The sequence below is a fragment of the Copadichromis virginalis genome, linkage group LG20 (genome assembly GCF_057382275.1).
Source record: "Copadichromis virginalis isolate Kocher_CV1m ecotype Utaka linkage group LG20, C_Virginalis_male_GT1.1, whole genome shotgun sequence".
Lineage (NCBI taxonomy): Eukaryota > Metazoa > Chordata > Actinopteri > Cichliformes > Cichlidae > Copadichromis > Copadichromis virginalis.
In genome coordinates, this window is record NC_140637.1 from 24,903,527 (window position 1) to 24,930,360 (window position 26,834).

The window sequence follows — 26,834 nt, forward strand, 5'->3', positions numbered from 1 at the left end:
TTGACGAATTCTGAGTGAGAAGTTTACAACAGAGGTGCACAGCTTTGGTCTGCGTACAGAGAGCGTCTGTATGTGCTGCTGCTGCTCTGATCGTCCACATGTCAGCCACAGAGACAAAGTGAAAAAAGTGTGAAAACCTGAAAACTGTAACAGCTGAACTTCCTGCTGAACTCCGCTCCTTTCCCAATCGATCAGTATTAGACAGACACAGTGTGTCATACACGCCGAGCACAACCCAAACAGACATGCTTCATTTTTCTTGCTTAATATACAAAACAAAGCCTCCCAGTCTTTGTTTTATTGCAGCTACAGAGCTTGTCGTTTGTTACTCTGACATGAAAGTGTTGGCACTACATGAATCTGAAGTCGTAACTCTGATAGACCCTCACCATCATGTTGTACTGAAGCACACACAGCACCTCACTCTCTCTCTAAATCACACGTGCAAAATAAAATTAATCAGCACCATGGAGGACAACAGCAATCCCAGGCTGTGGGACACGTACACGTCATATAAGGTCACACCACGATGTCTGTAATCATGGAACAAAGGAGAAGTGTCCACAAACCCACTGTGTGCGTCACCTCATCCTCGGTCTGTGTTACTTTACAGTGGAACAGACACTCATATTACAGTAAGAGCACATATTATAACAACAGTAGTAACAATGTTTCAGACTGTATCTTTTGAGCCTTGCGGGTCGTTGTACTCATCCTGCTCTCTTCTCTCTCTCCTCTTTTGAGCACCATTTTTCGCTTTGCTCGCTCAACATGAAATAAAATGCTGCTGTGCTGTTTAACTCTATAAGACAAAACTGTCGCATGGTTGACGTCAGCAGGTCTGCAGGGATTTAGTCAAATTCTCAGGCAAAATTCTTTGAGGATCTAATTGTTTGAGGACCAGGCAGCAAGTTTAGAAGGTACCAGTACTATATTTCCCAGCATGCATCTGTGCCATCACAGCTTTCCCGAATAGGTGTATACTTTAATCAGTGTAGTGTAAAATATGTAAGGACAGATTTGAAAATAATCCTGATCAGAACAACGTGTGCTGTAAAAACTATGACACAGAGCAGAACTCTTATGATGTGGTCACTTTGCATTACACACTTATATTAACTGTGTTACGTCAGAGTCAGGCCTGGGAGTGCCCGGCTGACCTGTGGGATGTCGCTTGCAGCTGTAGCTGTGACAGTATCATCGTCATACCCTCCAAGCCTGGAGCTGTAACATAGATATTACAGCTGTGTTGACCTTTGGAAATAAGAAATACTTTTTGTATTTCTGTTGGCGTAAACATTAGAAGATAAGAAGAAGAAGACATTTTGTGTGTCTGCTGCATGAGTTTGATTTGTCCAGACTTTTGCATGGAGCTGAATGTCTCAAGTCAGATCAAAGGAAACGACCTCTATTTTTAAAATATCTGATTTATTTTTCTGCACATCAAACTGCCCTGAAGCAGTGCTGGCATGCACGCATTGCACAGTATCAGGGTTACAATTCCATGTTATTCAGCACATAGTGCAGACTGTGTGTTGCAAGGATCAGATTTACTGTCAGTGATGCTTGCGTGTGGTGGCAGCGTGCCTGTGTTTGTGCTGAGTTATCTGCTATTTGTGTCCTATTTGTCTTGTCTGTTTGCTCTTCTTCTGCTCTGTTTATTCTGGTATGCAATCCGAACGGCGTTATCTGTGACAGAAACAGAAGCACACAGATAACAGAAACAAACCTGCACACTTACATTTGGAAAATCTGCAGGTTTGTCTTTTTTCACTTTGTAAATTGTGTGTCAGCTAGTTCAGTATTTCCTGATTCACTGAAACCATGTGTCCTCAAAGATTCAAGATTCAAAGATTCAAGCGTTTATTGTCACGTGTACAAAGAAAAGCATTTCTCTGTGCAATGAAAGTCTTTCTCTGCTGTCCACACACAGATGCAGGTTAATATGTACAAACAGATCAAATAAAAAAAGCATAAATAAATACAACAGAATAAAACTGAGGTAGATATCAATTTCTCTACTTTGTGCAGACAATCAAACAGCATAAAGAGTAGTTTAGCTGTTGGCCATGAAATAAAAACACAGCTTCTTCAGTGGAAACAGTATTTTATGGAGCCCATCAGCAAAAAGGGAATTAGGGCATCGTGAGCAGACTGATGTCAGGTTAATATATCAGAAGATAACATGTGAGTTCATTACACAGTTTCAGTTCTGAAATAAATGACTTTTTGAAGTTACAGTGAGCCAAGTGTCTTTGTTACACAGACCTGTCGGTCTATCCTTCAGGCCTGGGCCCTCTAACACATAGGGGTCCTTAGGGACTAGTAAAGCGCTATATAAATACAGGCCATTTACCACAAGAAAAATGACTAAATCCTGTTTTGCATGGTTGGATCTGAACAAGGTTCCAGGTCGAGCTTCAACATGCAACAAGAAGAAATGTTACTGAGACAAAACATTTTGCTGAGCATGCAATTTATTGAAAACAACATTTAAACTGAAACAGGCTGTTTGACAGGACCACACCTCCAGAAACCCTATAACCCCCCCCCCTCCCCCCCCAAAAAACAAAGCAAAGGTCCAAACATGAACTCAGTAAAGAGCTCTACTGTTATCGATCACTTCAAAAATTCATTGCAGCACGTTTGATCCAAGCAGGACTGTATGTTCTTTGCATGTGTGTATAATCATGTCAAATCCTTAACTGGGCGAGCACCTGGCCACATGTTTGGGCACGTATCCAGCTGAACAAAAGTCTGGGGGGTAAGGTTTGTTTAGCACGATAAGATGAGACTGCAAACAGACTCAAAGCCATAAATGCTGCGTGTTTCTGCTGCAAGCATCAGTCTCACTGGGTCCCCTGAAACCATGCTCCGCCTCAGCAGCACGCTCTGTGAGTACAGTCAGCATTTTCTCATTCATATTGTTTTCTAGCTGAAGAAGATTTCTTCAGTTCATGTATTTAAGGGTAAAGTATCACGTGTTTTCATATTTGGCCACATTATAAATTGAGAGTGCTGCTCCTTTGTTTTTCAGTGTTGGCAGCAGCCTGTCTGCTTGTTAGCACAGGTAAGTGTCTGCTAGTCTGATTGTTTCTCAGTGTGCTTAGTTTTAATATGTGAGTTAGACTAATTGCTCCATGTGTGCTTTAAAGGTGCGCAGAGAGTCATCACGTGTGGGAACCACGTCCACCGGCTGAGCTGTGGTAAGACCCAACCACTCATGTTTCTCAGCGCTGCAGTGTTTCTACGTGTTATTGTTATTTATTTATTGGGGACGAATGTCGAACACAGATCACATCATAGACACACAGTGAGGTACGAGAGCAGAAACACTCAGGACCGACTTTAAACCATGAGTACAGAACTCCACATGCTGATATCCAGCAGAAGCTTTACACCATAGTGTCCTAATCCTCCAGTTTTTATTCACATCTCTTCAGCTGCCTTAGAAAAAGTGTCCATACAGAAAGCCACAGTGGTCGTATAGAGCCAGGAGCCACACACGGTGGTACATTACCCCCACACTCTGAGGATAGGCGGGAGAGAATGGACGGGTGGATTTTAAACCCTGTGAAGTGTTTCAGCAAACATACACCGTCATTTACCGCCTGGAAGAACCTCCACACAACATTGCATCAAAACTAAATAAGTGGCACACATGAGTTTAATATAATCACCACTAAGTTAGATTTGGAAAACACGCCCGTTTCTTTAAGGGATCCTTGATTTGGTTCTATGAGTACAGAGTATGTAAGACAGGAATGACATTTGTGTTTGGGAAGCATACAAAGCAGCGAGTGAGCATCTCTGCAGTTTGTGTTTGTGAGTTTGTGAGGCTGACGGCAGCTGCAGACGTCCCTGGTTGGTAAGCTCTGTCGTTGCGTTTGAATACCTGCCTCTGTGATGTCCAACAGAAACTGGAGTGATTCGTGTCCAGGAGTCCATGTATGGACGAAGAGACCGGGACACGTGCAGTGGAGAGAAAGCTGAAGAGGTGGCCATCAATACTGCGTGCTCTCTGGAGGGTGCTGAAGACACCATCAGGACAAGGTATACGTCCCAATAACACACCGGTATTTGTTATCAATGGATGTCACTGCTGCTGATTACCACATATAGATATTTCTAAGTGTTATAGAAGATTACCAAAAAAGGAATTATGTCTGTTCTAACTGTAACTGATGCATGTTATGTTATCTGCCTGCGCATGAAGGAGCGTTAACCCTGACATATGAAACTGTGTATCTAAGTGCTTCCTCTTGAGATCGACACAGAAGGTGGTATTGTGTACATCGCCACATGCATGTGCTTAATAAATGATTGTTGATTGACTGGACCTGCTCTGAGTTTGTTTCTCAGCCCAACATCAAAGAAGTCGGGACAGGTCCTGTAGAATAACAGGGGATGAAATGTGCTGCATGTATAGTGTGAAACTTCAGTGATGTGAGAGATCATGTCTGGAAGACGAGATGCTTTTTGAAAAGTGAATATAAAAGAATCAGAGTGCCTTCTTGCTTTCATGGATAATGATCGTGGAGTAAGAAATGCCAGGTTATCAGATCCAGTGCAAAGCTGGGACTGCGAGCCTTTCGCCTCAGACAAAACAGACGATTTCACTTTGATGATATTTGTGGGGAATTCCTTTTACCTTACAAGACCCCATAATCACGTAGAACCCAATGAAAGACTGTTCTTCTCAGCGTTGGTGGGATTTCCCATGGTGCTTCACTGCTGACTCTACTTTCTATTATCTGTTCAGCTGTGACGGCAAGAAGGTGTGTGAAGTAACCCCGGCCATCTTTGCAAGAGATCCCTGCAATGACACCTTTAAATACATCCAGACCACCTACACCTGTATACCAGCAAGTGAGTCACGCACCTGCTTTAAACAGTAGGCTCTGAGTGCTCCACCTAATCTGACTGATGTTACTTTGGCAGTTCACCTGATAACCTGCGAGCAGTCTATGGTCGAACTGCAGTGCGGTAAGATCACGTGTGACCCGACAAACTTTGACGTGTCCTGATAACTGCCTCTCCAAGCACCCTTCTTCAGTTTTCAACAGCACGCACTGCTTTCTTTGACAGACCAGGGCCACGTCATCCACGTGTACCATGCTGATTTTGGGCGCCGTGATCCACACATATGCTCCTTCAGACGGGAGGCCTCACGCATGGAAAACATCAAGTGTTCAAACCCCACTAGCAAAGTTGCTGAAAGGTACAGCTTTAACATTAATGTGACTTTTTACTGTGAGTGACCAACGAGATCTTAAACATGACTATGAAGTCTTTGGTCTTTGGCACTTTCCTCTCGTAGCTAACGACATATATTTCTGAAGCTAGCGGAGCTGAAAGTATGATTTGGGTGAGCTGGGACGTGCAACCATCACTTTGTGTTCACAGCGTTTGCTGTCCCCACACAGCCAGGGGTTATAGCCTGGGTTTGATCAGTGTTATTAATCACCAGTATTTGGATTTACATAATTAGTGTTGTACTTCTTTTGCACATCCACATCATTCATACACATCGTCTAGTATGAGAAAACAACAAACAAATGTGTCTTTAATTTGCATTGTCAGCTGGGGATCTTTACTACCTGCCTTTAAGTGTTTCATCTGCACTGTGCTGCTCTGCATCCACAGGTGTAATGGGAAACGCACCTGTTCTATGAGAGCAAGCAGTGGAATGCTTGGCGACACCTGTCCGCGTATGTACAAATACCTGGAGCTGACCTACAACTGTCTGAGTAAGTAGCTCAAAGGATGAAGAGTATGTGAACGGTTCATGACACAAGGGGAAGGAAAACCAGCAGCAGAGCCAAACAGGTGCTCAGTGATCCACCTGTGATGCCAACAATAACAGGCTGCTTTATTTAGCTTCCATCTTCATGTGAACTGTTACAGTGAACAGCCAACCACGTCTGACTGTGTGTGTTTGATCTGTTGCAGAATCTGTAGGTGCTTGAGAGGATTAAAGATCCTGCAGTAACAGTATCCTTCACTAAATAAAATACATGAAAAACAACAAGTTTCTGTGTGTTTGTGACTCGTCAGTGTTTTCATGTGTCCTCACATCTGTACAGAGCTTTCACTCACTGGGCCCACGTCCTCATTTAAGAACGAGAACAAACAGCTTGTAGAACTGGGGGAACGTATAGAGATGAGAACTAGAGGGGGTGTGTTTGGAGGCGTGGTCCCGCTCCTGAAATTCAGATACTTTATCTCCAATTTCTATTCTTACTGATCGCTCAGGTCAGAGGCGACAAGAGGATCAAAGTGAAGACATGAAATGAAAGTGAATCTTTAGTGCAACAACATGACATTTATAAAAATACTAGTTTTTCCTTAGCAGGAGAAATGATTTCTATTTACACGCAAAAAACTAAAATGAATAAAAAAAGTTGACCTTTTTTGAGCTATGACACAAGCAAACTGCTGCTGAGCACTCAATCAAGTTCAAACTACAAAAGAAACAGACGGGAGAAAAAGAGGCGATTCTCACAAAGCAGGTTTGATACAAACTTATCACAGTGTGTCAGCAGCTGGACTGAAAGTCAAAGAGAAGCACAGAGAGCGAGTCTGGGAGATCTGTCTGAGGACCCCAGAGGTGCCACGAGACCCGAGGACCTCAGTCTCAAATAAGACAATCGCTAGAACCCTGAACAGGAGCGGACGTGACAGACCAACAGGAGCTCTGACAGACTCGAGCATGCTGGACAAGCTGGAATACGGGGACGGTTGACTACCATGGCAGTGTTACACAGAAGTCTAAAGGTAATACTACCAGTAATAGCACTAGTACTAGAAGTTGATAATAATTGCCTTGGCCTTTGGTCATTATTTACAGGTATGTAAAAAACAACCCACAAGCAACAAAGTGCTAAAAATTTAAATTAAATGAACAAAATAAATGTATGCAAAGAAAACAAAATCCTAGCAAGGTTTCTGTGAGGGGTCAGCGGCTCCGCCCTTCACCCGTTTGCTTCCTTTTCTTCTGTCTCCTGGTCTTTGTCATATCCACTTTCATTAGAAACCATCAGATTCATGAAAAGAAAATTAGCTGAAATAAGTAAGTGATGAACATTATGTCACGATGAATGCAGAAATACAGACTCACAGCTGAGTTACACAAAGCTGGAGCCTTGTCAGTGGCTTTTCACTGAATAATAAAGAATGTGTGAGTCGGCACCCTGAGGTGCTCCTCATCAGGACCAACAACACTACACATATAACATACAATAAGATTTCCTTCTCTCACTGTTGGCTGGTACGTTTAGGAATATTAGTGAAATACATGAGATTAACAGAACGGAAACACAATCAGATCCATGTAGATTCTACCAAAACTCACAAACACCTGGATCACAGAGTCACCTTTTAAATTTGAATCCATATTTTAACCTTTGAAAAGTCTAAAACAGTCTGTTCTGCTTGTGTTTATCAGTGACATAATCAGTGGACAAAGCGCAAATAAAACATGCTGATCTATAATCTTTGTAAAAAAATCTGAAAAATGATAAAGTGAAACTGATTTGATGGGTGATCTATTAGTTTATTTCTAGTGTCTAAACAACATACTAACATTTTATTTCCTTTCTTTTCCCTTCATGAAATGTAACATGAATGCTGTTTGCAGATGTTTAATAATCAGTTCTTGTCGTCGTCATTCGTCCAGGTTTTACAGCATAAATAATTGATCCATACTGCAGACACCAGGTCCAGGTCTCAGCACCATCTGATAACAGAGCAGCCGTCTCACTGATGAAAAGTGAATCATCAGCTGAGGAGAAATGCTAACTAGCTAACAGCAGGCTAACAGTGTGTGTGCTAACTGCTAATCTACAGTGGGGCAAAAAAGTATTTAGTCAGCCACCGATTGTGCAAGTTCCCCCACCTAAAATGATGACAGAGGTCAGTAATTTGCACCAGAGGTACACTTCAACTGTGAGAGACAGAATGTGAAAAAAAAATCCATGAATCCACATGGTAGGATTTGTAAAGAATTTATTCGTAAATCAGGGTGGAAAATAAGTATTTGGTCAATAACAAAAATACAACTCAATACTTTGTAACATAACCTTTGTTGGCAATAACAGAGGTCAAACGTTTACTATAGGTCTTTACCAGGTTTGCACACACAGTAGCTGGTATTTTGGCCCATTCCTCCATGCAGATCTTCTCGAGAGCAGTGATGTTTTGGGGCTGTCGCCGAGCAACACGGACTTTCAACTCCCGCCACAGATTTTCTATGGGGTTGAGGTCTGGAGACTGGCTAGGCCACTCCAGGACTTTCAAATGCTTCTTACGGAGCCACTCCTTTGTTGCCCGGGCGGTGTGTTTTGGATCATTGTCATGTTGGAAGACCCAGCCTCGTTTCATCTTCAAAGTTCTCCCTGATTGAAGGAGGTTTTGGCTCAAAATCTCACGATACATGGCCCCATTCATTCTGTCCTTAACACGGATCAGTCGTCCTGTCCCCTTGGCAGAAAAACAGCCCCATAGCATGATGTTTCCACCCCCATGCTTCACAGTAGGTATGGTGTTCTTGGGATGCAACTCAGTATTCTTCTTCCTCCAAACACGACGAGTTGAGTTTATACCAAAAAGTTCTACTTTGGTTTCATCTGACCACATGACATTCTCCCAATCCTCTGCTGTATCATCCATGTGCTCTCTGGCAAACTTCAGACGGGCCTGGACATGCACTGGCTTCAGCAGCGGAACACGTCTGGCACTGCGGGATTTGATTCCCTGCCGTTGTAGTGTGTTACTGATGGTGACCTTTGTTACTTTGGTCCCAGCTCTCTGCAGGTCATTCACCAGGTCCCCCCGTGTGGTTCTGGGATCTTTGCTCACCGTTCTCATGATCATTTTGACCCCACGGGATGAGATCTTGCGTGGAGCCCCAGATCGTGGGAGATTATCAGTGGTCTTGTATGTCTTCCATTTTCTGATGATTGCTCCCACAGTTGATTTTTTCACACCAAGCTGCTTGCCTATTGTAGATTCATTCTTCCCAGTCTGGTGCAGGTCTACAATACTTTTCCTGGTGTCCTCCGAAAGCTCTTTGGTCTTGGCCATGGCAGAGTTTGGAGTCTGACTGTTTGAGGCTGTGGACAGGTGTCTTTTATACAGATGATGAGTTCAAACAGGTGCCATTCATACAGGTAACGAGTGGGGGACAGAGAAGCTTCTTACAGGAGACGTTACAGGTCTGTGAGAGCCAGAGATTTTCCTTGTTTGAGGTGACCAAATACTTATTTTCCACCCTAATTTACGAATAAATTCTTTACAAATCCTACCATGTGGATTCATGGATTTTTTTTTCACATTCTGTCTCTCACAGTTGAAGTGTACCTCTGGTGCAAATTACTGACCTCTGTCATCATTTTAAGTGGGGGAACTTGCACAATCGGTGGCTGACTAAATACTTTTTTGCCCCACTGTAGCTAACACATTAAGAGTAGGAGGCACAGATTGATGCTGCTGTGTAAAACTATCATATGTGTCCTCCTTCACTATAGCAACACTGACATGCTTGTATTCATGTTCATTTAAGGAGGTGTCACTGGGCACAAGTGGAGAGGCAGGGAAGTCGTCCACCTGCCCACTTAACCACAGTCAGCTGATTAATGGATGACTCAGTTTAAACTGGTCAGGCTCATTGGTGGATTTTTAAAGTTTTCATTTTCAAACTCTACTACTAGTCACGTTTATTTATTTCTAATTTGTAATGTTTGTTCCGAAGCCGTCTACCATATATCTGCTTGTCGATGTGCCTGCACAATAAAGACAATACTTATGTTTGTGTGAGATCACGTGTAGAATGTGCTGGAGTGTTTAATTAGAGTAGAAAAGGCCTGTCGTCCATTTAGTGAGAGCTGGTTGCCTTCTCTTCGTGCAGAGCTGCGTTAGATGCCAGGAAACAAGCTTAAAATGCAAATCGTGCCACGTACTACATCTGCATGGCACCATGCTGCAGCTGCGTCCTGTGACCTGTATGGGCTCATTTTGGAAAAACTCATATGGGTCATATTTGAGGGTACGAACAAACCAATGAATCCCTGTTTGAGGACTTTTTGAACCCAGCCTGAATGTTCTCTGATAGCATTTTATTTTGAAATTTCATAGTCAGTAATTGCTATTAAACAGCATTTTGAATACAACTAAAAATCAAACCTCAATATCTTTTTCACTGAAAATCAACAAAGTCCATCATCCTGTGTCTTACTAATATCACATAATATCATCATCTTTAGATTGAACTCACCAAAGCTTATATTGACTGTTATATCTTATCAGTTTTGTTCATATTTTTTATCTTTATCTTGTTATGTCTGTTTGGTCTCTATCAGGTAATATCTGATTACTGTACTCTATCAGGTAATAATTTGATTTTGTAAAAGCAGTATAGATCTGGATGTGGGCCCAGGGCCAACTGCTCTTTACTTAGCCGTTCAGGCAGTGAATCCTGGTGTCAGACCTCACTAATTATTATTGTTATTAGTAAATTACTGACCCATGCAATTAACTCAGGGTGAACATCTTCATAGTCTGTCTGGAGCTGCAAACTCAGCTTCTCAGTCCTCACAGGTTTGGATTTTCATTTCCATTTTTTCCTGATATTTACGTCTCTGATCACTCTGATGGTATAGGCTGGCAAAACGACCAAAGTTGTTACTTTATCCAAATAATTATGGCGCTAAATGTGAAACAGTGAACTACTTAATAACTCGTGAATCCTCCATCCGCTGCTCGTCGGGGTACCCGGATGTCTCTCTCCTCCGCTGCAGCTCTTCTGGGGGACATCGAGGTGTCCCTAAAATAGCCACGAAACAATCTCCCCAGCGTGTCCTGGGTTTGGCTCAGTGTGCCCTTCTTATCTGGGAGGTGTCAAGGCGGTATCCTTCAGACGGTTACGCGGTCTGCGGGCTCCTCTCGGTGAGCAGGGGCAGTGTCCGTACTTTCAGCCTCTGCAGAAGGACGATCTGTTCTGGTTTTTGATGCACAAACACAACAGCTTCCCCTCTGGGCTCAGCACTACAGCATTACAGCGTCACTTTCCACACTTCATGCATATAACGTTTTTGCCATTAACCACTAGGGGGCGCTAAACACCATATTAACACGACTGGTTATGTCGGGTTTTTTCTGTTTGCCGGTACAGAGGTTGCCCTTACCTGGTGTGTACACGGATCACTACAGGGCCACCGTACGGATCGCGTGATACTGACCACAGTGTTAATGAACGCGTACATTTAATGTGATTGTTTATTTAAATATGTCGTAGGAACAGGCTGTAACGCTGGGAGATGAGAAGAACATATTAGAGTATTAGTTACAGTATTTGAGGATCATTTCTATGAGGAAAAACTGCATAAAAAGAGAACAGTAGTCATGAACCCGACCGCACACTGTCCGTATCCTTTCAGATTATTAGCACGGTGTTTGCCGGGACAGGCGGGAAGCCCCGGTAGGTGAACAGGTGAATTTAGATTACGGTAACCATAGTGAACCGGAAGAAAGCCCGTCAAGTGTGACCACACTCCGAGCTCGACCGATGACAGGTGAAGAGTTTTCCGTTTCAGAATAAGAGCGCTTCTTTAAACCTTGCGCATTAGCTTTTATTCTGAAAGCTGGGGCCGGAAACACCGCCGTTATTCACGGGACGTGACAGACTTCCCCAAAGTCCCCGATGTTACCTTAACGACAGAAAGTTTGAAGCGGCTCCGCTCGGGTTAGTTTTCAGCGCACTGGGCGTACAGGGTCCTCTGTCATCTGCGAGTGGAAACCACTTTCTATCCACGTATCACACAGCGAGCGTGGGCCTGTTCACGTAGACACGGGGGAGCTGAACTGTACGATGCATATGCTAGCGTCAAACGGATCCATAATGGACCTGAACTCGGAGTTTGTGAAGATTAAAGCGCACTACTGCGGGTAAGTAACTCTCCGTGAGTAAGTAGGAAACACCTGTGGAATGGACACTAACAGCTATTCAGCACGCAGCCTGGGCTTCTTGGAGCTCGTGAGTCAGAGAGGCTTTAGTACCTGTGGCACCTGTGTTTAACCCACTGTGTGCGTGAAAAATGACATCAGAGGAAGCTTCGAGAATATTTTTCACCCTCACATAAAGTCAGCGTTTGTGTTGATGATGGGCACATGTGGAGGTGCAGTGGAAGTGGGCCGCTGCTGGTTAGAGGTAGGTTTCCTGCAGTCATCTGTGGAATCACCTCATCACGCAGGAACAGTGTTTGTATGAACGAGGCAAGTTTATTATCGTGGAAGCAGAAAAAACAGTCCGTGTACTATCACCATGACAGAACACGCAGATTACACGCCATGTGTATGTCACATATGATATCGAGTCCACAGTGAAAATCTCACGTATATCTGATGAAGCCTGAGTGTAACCTAATACTGACACACGTGTGTGGGACAGACTGGACTGGAGGTGTGACGTCCCGTCACGGAGGGCTCCAAAACCAAAAACTCAAAAGCTTTGCAGGATCTTTAGGTTGAACCAATTACATCTCCAGGAGGAGTTTGTTAGAGCACACGGCCTGAAAATGCCCCAAATGCTGCCAAAATGACACAAATAAATAAGTAAATAAAAATACATTTTATTTGAGGGTGCCTTAGATTAAAAACAAAAAACAAAACATCAAATAAAAACAAAGATTTGACAGTGAGTAAGATCTGTACTAAAGTAAACCAGTTTAAACAAGTAGGTTTGGAGCTGTGACTTAAATGAGGGAATCTATATTTCTAATGAGCGGAGGAAGTGAGTCCAGAGCCCAGCGACTGAAGCTCTGCTCCCACAGTGGGCAGACGAGCAGAAGGAACAAGATGAGTGAAAGCTCTGACAGAGCAGGAAACAGTGGAGATATGAAGCAGATCACACAGATAAGGAGGCCAAGGTTATGGATGCACTTTAATGTGAGGACTAAGATTTTACACTTTACCCTGGCTCCTATGGGCAACCTGTTGAACAGTTAGGGTGATATGGTCTCATTTATACTGACTGTAGTACTGGAGCTGTAATAATGCGCTATAATGGTTGCTGGCACATAGATGTGTCACCATCACACCTGCTCCATGCTTCACGGTGGGAACCGTGCATGCAGAGACCCTCCGTTCACCTTTTGGAACCCAAGATCTCAGATGTGGACCCATCAGACCAAAGCCCAGATGTCCACTGGTCTAATGTCCACTCCTCGTGTTTCTTGGCCCAAACAAATCTTTGCTCCTTGTTGCTTTTCCTGAGTCGTGGTTTCTCAGCAGCTCTTTGACCATAAAGGCCTGATTCACACAGTCTGCTCTGAACATGTAGAGATGAGTCTGCTACTGGAGCTCTGTGTGGCTCTAATCTGAGCTGCTGTTAATCTGTGATTTCTGAGGCTGGTCATGTCTATATGCTCAGCAGCAGAGGTGACTGCTGGTCTTCCTTTGCTGGGGCGCTCAGTGTCATTGTAGCGCTTGATGTCTTTGCGACTGCACTTGGGGAAACATTCACAGTGTGATCAGTTTTCCAAACTACTTTTGTGTAAATGTGGAAAACAACACGTGCTGCTGGTGACCTCGTGAGAGCGAGGAGCAAACACACTGCCATCTTTGCATTACAGAATCCACTCACAGATTTAGGTTTATTATTCTTCGGGCGCTGTTTCGGCTTCTTGTGCCTCCACCCAAACTGTGTTTAGGTGGAGCAGTCTCATACCAGAGACTTAGCAGTCTGCTATGTATTACGTCTTTCTCTTCAATCCTTGTTTATGTGTTCGTTAGCAAAGGCAGTGTTTGTGCTACACATTCATAATAATGTGATGGTCAAACATTAAGATATGAACAACTAAAGTACAAAACTGTCCATCATGACAGCCCAGTGTCCAGACTTCGTTCTGTTTGACACTTTTTGAAAGATGTTTGGACGAAGCAGACGATACTCTGCTATGTGTGGTTCTGTTTTGTGTACCTATTACCTAATTACTTTGGTGTAACATGAGTATCAATAAAGACTTGTGAAAGTACAGCTAAAAGTCCAAAATGTATGCCTTCCTTCATATTTTCCAAAGCGGCCCAGATTGTTGACTGTGCCGGGTTGACTCCCGGCTGTTACACGCTCAGTGTACGACTTTACATTCCCAGGTACAGAATCCTGCCCCACACCTTACAACAAAGACACACTCAGAGTTTAGTTTCATTTCCTACAACACTTGGATTTTCTGATTGGTTAGTTTTAGTTTATTGCACATACCAATGCTGTTTATTTAAAACACAGCTGTGTACAACATATGTTCAGTTTGTGACGGAAAAAAATATTTACATCAAAATGAAACAACATCTTCACTCAAGAGTAAAAAAGTGCAATCTAAAAGTTAAAACATGAGAATCAGCATCGTAACGGTCGACGGTTAAAGCTAGCATGACAGCTACATGGCACTGGCCTGTGTCCTTAGTTTGTGGTTCAAGATGAGACGCAGATATGGGCAGCGCGGCGGTTAGCACTGTTGCCTCACAGCAACATCAGGCCGGGGTCTTTCTGTGGAGTTTGCTCTCCGTGTGTTTGCGTGGGTTCTACTCCGGCTTCCTCCCACAGTCCAAACTCATGCAGTCAGTGGGGTTAGTCGGTGACACTAAATTGCCCACAGGTGTGAATGGTTGTGTGTGTCTGTGTTTTAGCCCTGTGACAAACTAGCAACCTGTCCGGGTGTACCCCGCCTCTCTCCCCATGACAACTGGGATAGGCTCCACCCCCCGCGATCCTGAAGAGAATGGATGATGATGACTATATCACACTGTCCTTAGTTTGTGTTTGAAGATGAGACACAGCAAGTATTTATCCCATTAATCTGCTTGTATACTGCTGTTTCACTGAGTGAATGAGTGCTGGAATAACACAGTGTGCCGAGCGTATGCACCGGTGTGGTTCTGCACACGGTGCAGCCTGGTGTCTTCTGCCACAGTGTGCTCCTGTGAAACCAGCGTGGCGGGCTGCCTCTGCACCGTCACAGCGTCTGTGTGATGAACGCCACAAACATCAGTGATGACTGTTTTGTAGACTAGAAGTTTCTGCTGCTCACAGATTTATTGTGTGCCAGGCTCTCTGAGTCTGAACCTGAGACACAGACACGCGTGTGGGGCAGGAGTCACCATAGCGACCAGTCGTCACACCTGTTTGCTGATGGCGCTGTCTCTGTTCAAAACTCATCACGTCTTTTCTTCTGATTCCCCGGTCGAGCCTACTGTCTTCTGACCTCTGACCCCGCAGTAGATGATTTGATGTTTTAATCTAGTTATCCCCCTTACAGGGGCATTGTGCTTAAATATGGATGTGGTGAGTATTCTTCTGTTCTGTTGTAAGAGGAGATCCCGACCGAGTGACTAAACCATCACATGTTTCCTCTGAATGTCAGCACTGTTGTTGTTGTTGTCTCCAAACTCTGGCTCAGAAACGCTGCTCAGCTCTCGCTGTGTTAAAACCCTTCCACATATTTTTGGAGGCCTGTGTGTAAAGGAGCCAGTGGTGATGTCACCAGTGTGGTTCAGGTTAATCCTACCAGTATAATCTTTAATCACAACGCTCTGAAATGATTTTCCATGTTGAGTTCAGACAGTCAGCCTTTCTCTGTGTTCAGCTTCCTGCCTGATCTACCTGCTGCACAGCAGACGGTTCAGGCCCAGCTTCACTCTGTGTTGGTGATAACCAGCACCAAAGAGCTGCTTCTGCAGCAACCCGTCTGAGCACGTTTGTTGCTACAGATGCATTTACCCAGACTCATTCTGCCAACGTTTGGGGCGGCGTGGGAGTGGAGTGGGTTTTTCCAGCACGAGTGGGAGTCAGGTGTGTAGCATCCACATACAGTCTTTGCAGTCTTTCGTGTTGTGCGCTACGTGTGAGACAGGCCAACTGGAAGATACCTTAATCTGATTTGTCCCAAATCGTTTTAAGTGTGTGTGTGTTTTAATCACTGAAGTGTGTCTTAAGCCGGAGCTGTTCTGTAAATATTGATATCAGGGGACAAACCAGTCCAGTGTTTCCCACTTCTTTTATCTGTAAGGCAACAATTCAATGTTTACCTGACTCTTTGAAATGAATCGTCCTAATTAAATATATATTCTTTTTGCTAATAACATTCCCTCTGCAGCATGCATAACTTTATGCAAATGATGTGAATGACATTCATTCAAGTAAGTCAGTGATAGTAAACAATAGCAAACAATATGAATAAGTAGGATGAGTGGAGGCTGTCAGCATCATGTCTGAGATGACTTACAGCTGCTGACAGATGTGCCGACCCTGCAGGGATCTGACTAAAACCTGGATTTATTTGAGTGGTATAACAACTTGTGTTGGTCTTTATGGAGTTTCCCCAAAAAGGTTCAAAGTAGAGAAAGTTTCTGTGAAAACTAAAGTCAGTAATGCAGCGTGTGATTGACCCAGCACACAATCACTGAGGTGTGTGAAGTGTTCTCATCAGTGGGGTCAAAGATCACGGTGCTGCATGTTTATGCTCTGATACATGACCAATCCCTGAGAGCATTCTTCAGTATGTTCACACAGTGCAAGGGTCAGCATTCAGCTAACCTTTAGTTACAGACTGAGAGAGTTTAATGCACATTTGGCTTCAGCTGTTTGAGTTTATTACAACAGCAGAGCAGGAAGGGTTTCACAGGAATACTGCAGACCAGAGTTCATGCTGCTCACATCTCCTCCTGTTCTGGAGACATTTTATATCATAAAAAACAACTTTTACTTATCGAGTGGAATTACTTAGCTACTTACTTATTAATGAGTTAATAACATTGTTATAGCAGTGTTTGCATTAATGCATAAAGAGTGAAGAGTGTAGTGGTAGAGACAGGAGCTGCTGCTGAGTGGGAAACAGCACAACAGTCAGTGTAAACAGCTCCCACTGAAAGCTCAGTGCTGCTCCTGCTGCAGGTGAATAAAACAATGAAACATTATGTAATTCACACAGCAAATTACCACACATTTTACTACTACTACTCCCAATAACAGTAATATTAATAACTCTACCAATATCATGTGTAATGGAAGGCAGTGCTAGAGGTTATATTTGAGTAAACGTTCCTTTCAGTTGAGTATATGTGTACCATGGGGAAACCTTAATCTCATCCTGCAACAACAGAAGTAATGTAATCGTAACTTCATAATGAAATGATTACAGCAGCAGGTCATGATGGAAGCTGTACAGATGTGGGTAAATACAGATGTGTAACACAGCACTCACTGGTCCTGGATCATGAACAACAAAAAGAGAAACACTTTGTTTGAGGTGCTCTCTCTGTGGGCTCCACCTGTCAGTGATTTTTAATGTATTTAAAGTTAAATGTTCTGCCTCACAGTTCCCACTGCTCTGCCTCCGTCTGTAGCTCTTGCTGATGATGTGCTGCCTCTCAGGATTTCACTCCTGGCTGCTTTGAATCCACATTAGTTGAATTAAAATATGTAATAATTTCAGATTTTCTGGTAAAAAGAGAGATGCACTGTAAACTGTTCAGTGTGATGTTGGATGACAGTAATGCATTCACACCCAAAACTGTGGCACCGTTTAAATGACATTAAACACATTTTAATGAGAGCTGTTTAAAGCCAAAGCGCTTCTGGGTAAATATGAGCTAGCATGATAAACAAAGCGCGGTGTGTATGTGTGATGTAATTCCACGCTGACCTGTGTGTCGGCCGGCTGCGTGGAGCAATGCCTGCTGGGAAGCAAGCTGTCTGTGCCCCACCTCGTCAGAGTCCAACAATCACTGACCACAAACTGTTGTGCACACACACCCAGAAACCTGCCCGACACACTGCCTGGGAGCTGTCAGTGCAGCACCTGCTCACGCAGCTCTAACACACAGCTGACTAACTCAAGGTTTATTCTAACAGTGTGGCATGTGCAGGCTGCAGACTTTGCTCCAATCAGCAGCACAGCACTGAGGCCGATGTTGACACTCAATATACGCACCCTTATTTAATGCTGACAGCTGATAAGGGCTGTGAGGTCAGTGCTGATATGAAATCAGTGCTTTCTTTTTCAGGCCGACAGATTCAGCCATGCTTATTGGCTCGTACATGTCATCCATCGTTCTGTGGATTTATACAACCTTAGCACAGAAAGAAAGGACCTGTTGGGTTGAATATTTCCTTTTTGTTAATCTTGGCATTGGCAGAGAACATTTGGCAAGTTTTCTGTGGGCACAATCCACCTGCTCCACTCTGCTGCTCAACATTTCCCTACAAGCAGATCCATTTAACAGGGAGCTCCACTCCACTGGTGTACGATTTCTGCCAAGAAGCAGTGTTACAGCAAGAAATCATCAACCAGACACAAAGTGTTTGGGCTCAAGTAAAAACTGCCTGGAATAAGGAGGTGGTCCAGATCAAGGCAGCACTTTATTTAATGCCTAAAGGTAACAGATATTGTTCAGTACAGTCTGAAAACAGTTAAGAAAGAGAAACTTGGTGCTTATCTTTCTCGGCTGTGAGTGGATTGAGTGGGTGGTTCAGTTCACACCTGTAACACTTAGTGTGATTGTGTCAGTTGGTGCACCGTTAAGACAGACCTGAGCCCACAGTCCTGGGCCCACAGTGGATCATTAACTCCGCTGCAGAGGCCAGCCAACATCTTTCTCTCTGTCAGACTTGTCCCAGTGTAAATACCCTAAAACATTTAAGTTTAAATTTAAATACTGTATAAAACACTACATTTTCACTAATATTTGTGGGTGTTTAATTGTTTCTTTCTTTTGTACTACTTGAACACTAAAGCGGCCCTCCAATGAGACGACAGCTCCAGCCCCTGCTTTAAAGGATAACAGCTGATTGGGCCAAAGAGGAATGTCTGCAGAGGCGACAGAGCGACTGGGTCCTGACGTCTTTGTGTTTGTGTGCTTTCAGGGACATTTTAATCACAGACTTGGCTGCAACAGTAACCTTTGTGGAACTGTGTGAGGAGGTGAAAACCATGTGCAGTGTTGCCAGCCAGCAGCCCATCACACTCAAATGGATCGATGATGAAGGTGGGTGTGCCTCACAGTCAGTGTTGGGAAGGTTACTTTTAAAATGTATTCCATTACAGAATACAGAATACATGCCCCAAAATGTATTCTGTAACGTATTCCGTTACGTTACTCAATGACAGTAACGTATTCTGAATACTTTGGATTACTTAATATATTGTGGCGAGTTCAGACAAGGAGGAGACGGAGGTATCGTTTGGTCTTGCTTCCCGTGAGCTAGCCAGGGAGCACAGCCGTTTATTACATTTGCAGAAGAACACACTGCCACTAGCTAACTGCTCAGCGCGGCAACCACAACACACATAGGGCGCCCTCTGACCCCGGAAGGACACACCGTCGCAGCGAGAGGGCGTCACCCGTCACCATGGCAACATACACAAAACATAACTGTACAAGCAGAACCCCAACAGCCCTGACCCGCTACAATATTATCATGCTTTTTACAACAACGTGAATGTACTATTGCTGTGTGATTTATTACTATTACTGAAGGTCCGCGACTCCGAACTGTAGTAAAGGGACCTCTGACTAATGCTGGGCTCACACTGTGCGATTTTTGGCCCATTTTGAGCCGATTTTTGAGTCGTGCGATCGTTTTGGCGATCGGCCCGATTTTGGCCTTCATCGTGCGTCGTGCATCGTGTAGTATACGTGGGGTAACGAGAAGCGATTGACACCTCACGACCAGCTCCCGATCATCAATCGCTTGGTCGTGAGGGTGTCACCGCAGTTTGCCACACTGCGCACGCGCAAACACAAATGTCAGCGAAAAAGACGGCGTAGCACGGCAGTGCAGCGTGTGATCTGGACACAAGCGATGGAGGCACAACCTGTAGAACCATCCGAGCCCTTTCGATGTGGCCTCACAAAATTATCACGACCACAACAACCGTGAAAATAGTTGGATCGACACTGCTGCTCAATCACAGCTGCCTGACCAATGTTTTTCATTAGCAATTTAGCAAAGTTGATGGTGGTGGTGTGTCTGTGTGAGTGAAAGAGGGAGAGCGAGCGACAGAATTTCTGTTATAACCTTCATTTTTATGGACGCACAGTGTGAGCACTCAGGTCGCATCAGAGCATCGGGCCGTATAGTGTGAGACCCTGCATCGTGACCTATGAACTTCTAACCCCTGCGAGTCAATCGTACAGTTTGAGCAGGAGCTGAATCGCGCGACTGAAAAAATCGCACAGTGTAAGCCCAGCATAATACGGCGGGGTCCCTGTCGGCTGGTAGCCGAAAAATAGCTCTACTTTGTTGTGTGGGTCAACTTTTCTTGCGACAGACAGAGAGAGGCGTTGAAAGGCTGCTCCAACGGAACTTGTTGTTTTCGGAGGAAAACACGAACACAGTGTACAGTCGAGTCTTAATAGCTTACTTACAACTGGGCTCGTCAGGCACTCTTCTTGGCTGAAGTGGTTATTATTATATTTACATGCTTCCAGCTCCCGTTTTTCCTCGATGACTGCTCGTACCTTTCCACTCCCCTTTTTCTCCCTCCTAGCGCTCACAGACACATAACGTGTATGGCAGTCCATTCTCCCAGCAGCACGGACTACACTGAACATGATGCTACATTCTTTAGAGCTATGCTTGTAGCATTCTGCCTGTTAGCTTAGCACAACAACAACAACAACGAAAAGGCGCTCTCTCACCCAGGAAACACACAGTCGCAGAGAGAGAGCGTCGCCCTGTAACCATGGCAACCGTAACGCTGCCGCCTGGAACAAAAGAACGTAGTAAGTAAGTAAAAATTTTATTTATATAGCACATTTCTAGATAGAGATCACAAAGTGCTTTACAAGATATAACAGATTAAAAAGACAAAATACAAACAAAGTTAGCAAAAGGCAGTTTTAAAAAGATGTGTTTTTAGCTGTTTTTTAAAAGTAATCAATGAATCAGCGGATCGTAAGTCCTGAGGAAGGGAATTCCACAGTCTGGCGGCCACAGTAGCAAAAGCTCTATCACCCCTAGTTTTCAGTCTCGTATACTGAATGACAAGTAGGCCCTGACTACTCGACCTCAGAGACCTACTAGGGGCATAGGGCTGTAAAAGTTCAATGATATATGGTGGTGCTTGTTGTTGAAGAGCCTTGAAAGTTAAAACCAAAATCTTAAACTGGACTCTAAATTCAACAGGAAGCCAATGTAACTGCATGAGCAACGGTGTTATATGTGAAAATTTAGAAGCTTTCGTCAAAAGTCTTGCTGCAGCATTCTGAACGATCTGCAGACGCTCCAAAGAACCTTTATTTAAACAAGTAAACAGGGAATTGCAATAGTCCAGTCGTGAAGAGATAAAAGCATGAATAACAATCTCCAGTTCGGTATAGGATATAATAGAGCTCAATTTAGAAATATTTCGTAGCTGTCAAACAAAACCCAAACAGTCCTGACCCGCGACAATATGAAACAGGAAAGTACCCCAGTGTATTCCATTTATTTCAACAAAGTAACTGTATTCTGAATACCACCTTTTTAAACGGTAACTGTAACGGAATACAGTTACTCATATTTTGTATTCTAAATACGTAACGGCGGTACATGTATTCCGTTACTCCCCAACACTGCTCACAGTCACAGGTCCTCAGCCTTGTCATTGTTTCCGCACAGGCTTCCTGTCAGGTTTCACTTTACTTTTGGTTTCATGGCTGTAGGAGATGAGACCCCACCTATATTTTCAAACTACTCCACCTCTATTTTCCAAGCCAGATTCTTAGACTTCTTGTGAAAACTATAGGGAATTGTACATTCCTGTCCTTAGCTCTAAAATTCTGGAACAACCTCCCAGCCTCTCTTCACAGCCTTGACTCTGAGGCGTCTGTTAACATTCCCCACCTGACACATGTTTAGCCTGCATTGTTGCCATTCACTTTGCCTGGTCTCCTGGTCAGTTTTGGCTTTGTGGGCGTCTCCTGTAAAAAATACAAGCTGCTTATCAATCAAAACCAACTGATAAACAGACGAGTATTAATGATTCCAGTGCACAGTTTCATATTTTTGAAAAATACCCTGCACCCAGCCGGTTTGTCTGATAAGTGTCCCATGTAGCAGGGTACCCTCACAGCAGAGACTCTCTGGGTTGTGTGTGTGTCACATCAGAGTGTGGTGTGGCACTTGTTGCACTGAGAGCAGCATTTGTATGTGAAAAACACAATCAGTGATGAATGTCACGTAACAGAGAATAAAGCGGTGCAGGGCGAAGCATGTCTGTGCTGTGTTAGCTTAGACAGTGAAGTGTCCTATAAGAATGTCTCTGTTTATTGTAGAGAGAGACAGAGAAGGTCAGCTATTTCAATACCCTCCATTAAAGCACCATGGTTGGCAAAATCTACATGAAAACTGTTCCTGTGATAGGTGGAAACCTTAAACTTGTGTCACCACTTGAGGCAAAAACACACCATCCAGTGCAAATAGGCTTTGAGACACAGCAGGTTCACTTTGATGATGTGACAGTATCCTGCAGCTCCTGGACAGTACCCGAGTTGTTGTTGGTAGTATTAAGTAGTTATGTTATGCTAGCATAAATGTCACACACCATGCGAAAGGCTGTCCAAAGACGCAGACTGACAATGCAGACTGTGCACAGAAGCGACACAGTGAGGAGCAAGTGGACTTTCTACAAGTTCCTGTGTTATCGTAACTTCACTGTCTGCACATTTCCCTCAAAGCTGTGTCAGGAAAATGGATCCAACATTTGTCACACAGTTTATGATGAATAAACCAAATAAATGTTGTTATTTTGTTTCAAGTCCACTAAGCCTCGACTACAATGGAAATACTCACAGTCACAGTGACTGATCATTAGCATTGTTACCAAACACACCACAGTAATTCAAAGAGATGCTGTCTAATATTGTCAAGATAAAAAAGTGATAGAAACAAAGACCTGTGACTTTTGTTTTTCCATGTTTGTCCTTGGAAATGAGACTTTATTTTTCTCCTTAATGTTCTGCACACAGCACATCCCATAATAACAAAGAAAATGTATCACAAATAAAAACACATCATGTACATGGATAGTCACAGTGTTTGCTTTGGAGCACCTCTGGCAGCACTTACAGTCTGAGGACTGGGTATGGCACTGTAAGCCTGGCTGTTTCCCGTCCTTTGTCCTCTCAGACTCCATCACGGGGGACGGGCAGCATTGGTGCCATCTTCACATCGAGTCTGGGCTCTGGCTGGGCAACATCACAATGTGGCTCCAGAGCCACATTGTGATGTTGCTGAACCTTTGTCCAAGGCCCGAGTGCTTTGGTTATCATGAAGGATGTGTGTGCACTGCTGCATTCATTTATTCTTTCTCTCGGCCGCTCGAACAAAAAAGCCTGATTGACAGAGCTCCAGAGAGGAGAAGCTTCTCTGCAGCACTCCACCAGAGTGACCGTCGGGGTTTTAGTCCGCTCCTTGAGTAAGGTTTTCTACTCAGATCACTCAGATGGGTGGGGTGGCCTGGGAACAGTCCTTTGTTGTTACAAAGTTGTTGCCTTTGTGGATATTGGCTGCACAAATGTTTCTTTTGCTTGATATAACTCAGAGGTGTACAGACAGGTCCTGGCACATCGTGCTAGATGGTTGAATATGGGGACAAGCAGAGTTAACCACTGGACTCCAGTCAAGTTGTAGAAGCTCTTCACAGATGAGACAGGATGTAACAACCTGTCAGTATGTCTAAAATGAACATGCTTTAATATAACTGTAATATTTTTGTTTTTCATTTTTAATCATTTGTAAAATAAGTTTGTAAGAATTTCAAGCGAGTTTTTAAAAAAATTTTTTTATTGTCATCATTATGGGATATGTTGAATGTTGAGGTGAAAAATGAATTGAATCCACTTTGGAATATGGCTGTAGCATTAAAAATGTGAAGAAGTGAAGCGCTTTCAGTACTGTGCAGATCTTTGGCCACTATAGGAACAGGGCTGCACCCTTTGAGTAATTTGAATAACGTGATTATAAAAACACGCTCTGTAGCGCTCAGCTGTCACCATGTTGACGTGTGTTTCACCCACATTTGTGACTCAACATAGACTTGCAGGTTTTTCAACCAAAACACTGATCACACAACAGCAGCAGTGATGATGATGATGTAGTTTAACATGGAGTCCAGCTACACACAGCGAAGAGCAAAGAGGCAGAGGATGTTGTTATTGTGTTGTTATATTTTCTAAAATGGAAACCTATGAAGGATCTGTGGGATTTTTCTCTTTTGAATATGTATTATTGCTCAGTAATAAAAGTATTGTATCCGATTACTTAGGTTAGATGAAACTTTATTAATCCTTCAGGTGGGTTCCTCTGGGAAATTCAGTTTACTTGATAAATTAAGGATAGATTACTCTATTACATATTACTATTACTCTAATCGATGGTTGCAGCCCCAGTCAAAAGTAAAAACTCCTGAGAACTTAAACTGAATTGGACTGTTAAACCTCGAACAGTCTGTAGTCCTGATCAGAAGACTATATTGATAAGATTGCATGCATGTGTTTGTCTGTGTAGGGGACCCGTGCACCATCTCCTCTCAGATGGAGCTAGAGGAGGCGCTACGGATTTACAGTCGAACCAAAAGGTCTGGATTACTGTTGCATGGTGAGTTTGGGAAAACTTTTCATTAAAGAGGATCTGCATGCATATTTCCAGGAGTAAACTACCGGTCAAAGGTTTACAACACCCCAATTTTTCCAGTTATTTATTGCAATTCAAGTCGTTCAAGTTCAGTGAATAGTTTAAAATGGTACAAAGGGTGAACTGCCAGAGGTTAAAAACAAAGGTAAGGTTACCCACAACTGAAAAATCACGTACATCTTAGAACAAAAAGGCCTTTTTCATGGGTTAACAATTTAATCTGTTCTGCAGCAATGGAGGTTGATCAAGCCTTGAAAGCTGGAGCTACTAATTCCTACAGCTGTTCCAACTTTCCTGGATTACTCCCCCCCCTCCCCCCCCCTCCCCCTCTGTCTGCATTAAAGCAGTGTTGCAACACACTGTGGTACCATACGCTCGTCAGCATCCGTTGAACAGTGTTGTACTGCAGAAAGTAGTGTGATGGTACAAGAATGGGGAGAAAAAGGTGATTAACAATGGAAGAGAGACAGACCATCATAACACGTATAAATGTCGGTCTGTCCTACAGAGAAACTGCAAAGAAAGTCAAGGTGTCAGTGAGTCCAGTTTCCTTCAACATCCAAAGGCTCAGAAACAAACTGACAGGAAGAGTTCTGCAGACCCAAAGATACGACTGAATCAGAGGACAAGTTTCTGAGAGTTAACAGCTGTGTGATGGGCAGCTCACAGGACAACAGCTTCAAGCAGCTTTACAGTGGTCGTAGTAAGAAAGTCTCAGTTTTGGCTGGGCCGTGAAACACCACCATTGGACTACTGAAGACTGGAAGAAGGTATTATGGACTGATGGATCAACATTTGAAATCTTGTGTTCATCACACAGGATCTTTGTGGTCGAGTAGGTAAAGGATGGTTCCACAGTGTGTGGTGTCAACCGTCAAACATGGAGGAGGAAGTGTGATGGTCTGGGGCTGTTTGCTGGATCCAGGGTCGGTGACTTGTACAGAGTGAGAGGCTCCCTGAACCAAAACACGTACCACAGCATTGTGCAGCACCATGCAGGACCCTCTGGTATGAGCCTAGTTGGTCAAGGCTTCATCCTACAGCAACATAAAGACCCAAAACATAGATCCAAGCTGTGCCAGAACTACCTCAGGAACAAAGAACAAGGTGGTGAGCTTGAAAACACGGAGTGTTCAGCACAGTCTCCAGACTTAAACCCCATCGAGCTGGTTTGAACTGGACAGAAGAGTGAAAGCAAAGCAACCTACAAGGTCCACGTTTATGGGAACTTCTGCTACAGATATGGGAGAATATTTGATTTCTATTGTAGAAAGAAGCCACGACTGTCTTCAGCTGTTATATCTGCCAAAGAAGGCTACTCTGATGGGTTAAATTTAGAATACACTTTGGTCTATAAACTGATTCCATGATTTCTTTTTTAACTCCAATTACTTATTTGTGCTATGCTTTCATTTCAGAGTTCAATGAGACAATAAACTGCATCACTTTCAATAAAAAACTGGAAAATTTTGGGTTTTCTTAAACTTTTGAGCGGTAGTGTGTATTTTTAAGTGGTTGGATATTTTATATATTTACTAATTACCATGATTTTTAAAATGATAATTATAGTATCTTCTTTTTGCTTTCACGAGTTAATGTGAGTTAATGTTTCTATGGTTTGTTCTGGTAGGAGGTGCTTAAGCATGGTGTTGGTCCAATGCTGGACTGCTGGACTGCTGGCTAGTCACCATTAGCCATGGAGTTAGCCCCGAGTTTTATTTCAGCCGAGTTCCTGTAGGGTCTATAAAACAGCTTGAACTTTGTTTGTTCCTGTTTCTTCTAACACATGCATCATACTTAAGTATTCAGGTCTCAGGCCTCTGAGTTAAGACTGACTGAAATAACATTGCCAGTGTAAGCTTACCTGTCCATACTGTAAATACTGATATCAGATAAGATTACTTAAATTTAATGCATGCCACACTGCTTTTTTAAAAACTGTATTAACGGGGTGGCTGTAGCTCAGAAGGTAGAGTCGACACCCGGCTGCCAAAAACCCTTGGGCAAGATTCAAACCCCAAGTGTCTGCATCCAAAGGAGTGTGAATGTTAGAAAAGGTATGAGTGGGTGAACCTGTTGTATAAAAGCCTGCGCTCAGAGCTCAGCAGGAAGCACTGTGTATGAACCCGTCCACTCTGGGTGGAAACCATCTCACTCAGGAGGA

At 43.5% G+C, this 26,834-nt stretch overlaps 2 protein-coding genes across 3 annotated transcripts in view; both read left to right on the top strand.

The window, feature by feature from the left end:
• Nucleotides 1-2,803: 2,803 nt before the first annotated feature.
• Nucleotides 2,804-6,031, top strand: LOC146684895 (L-rhamnose-binding lectin SML-like). Its single transcript, XM_085444478.1, has 9 exons — nucleotides 2,804-2,894; nucleotides 3,038-3,070; nucleotides 3,156-3,206; nucleotides 3,918-4,053; nucleotides 4,763-4,869; nucleotides 4,942-4,986; nucleotides 5,089-5,221; nucleotides 5,647-5,750; nucleotides 5,953-6,031. The coding sequence occupies exons 1-9, from the start codon at nucleotides 2,819-2,821 to the stop codon at nucleotides 5,967-5,969; spliced, it is 702 nt and encodes a 233-aa protein (XP_085300604.1). The 5' UTR covers nucleotides 2,804-2,818; the 3' UTR covers nucleotides 5,970-6,031.
• A 5,190-nt stretch (nucleotides 6,032-11,221) lies between these two features.
• prkcz (protein kinase C, zeta) overlaps nucleotides 11,222-26,834 on the top strand; it is a 101,979-nt gene continuing 86,366 nt past the window's right edge. The window contains exons 1-3 of one of the 2 annotated variants that reach the window (XM_085444724.1): nucleotides 11,222-11,943; nucleotides 18,917-19,038; nucleotides 24,545-24,634. In XM_085444724.1, the coding sequence (XP_085300850.1) occupies nucleotides 11,867-11,943; nucleotides 18,917-19,038; nucleotides 24,545-24,634 (289 nt within the window). In that variant the 5' untranslated portion in view covers nucleotides 11,222-11,866. The remainder of the gene's footprint in view (nucleotides 11,944-18,916; nucleotides 19,039-24,544; nucleotides 24,635-26,834) is intronic. The other variant, XM_085444721.1, reaches the window with a different exon arrangement.

Excerpts from the sequence above, each read along its gene's own strand:
- LOC146684895 (XM_085444478.1), top strand. The coding sequence starts at position 2,819 with ATGCTGCGTGTTTCTGCTGCAAGCATCAGTCTCACTGGGTCCCCTGAA. Across the intron at positions 2,895-3,037 it reads CCGCCTCAGCAGCACGCTCT|TGTTGGCAGCAGCCTGTCTG; the intron begins GTGAGTACAGTC and ends TTTGTTTTTCAG. Across the intron at positions 4,870-4,941 it reads CTACACCTGTATACCAGCAA|TTCACCTGATAACCTGCGAG; the intron begins GTGAGTCACGCA and ends TTACTTTGGCAG.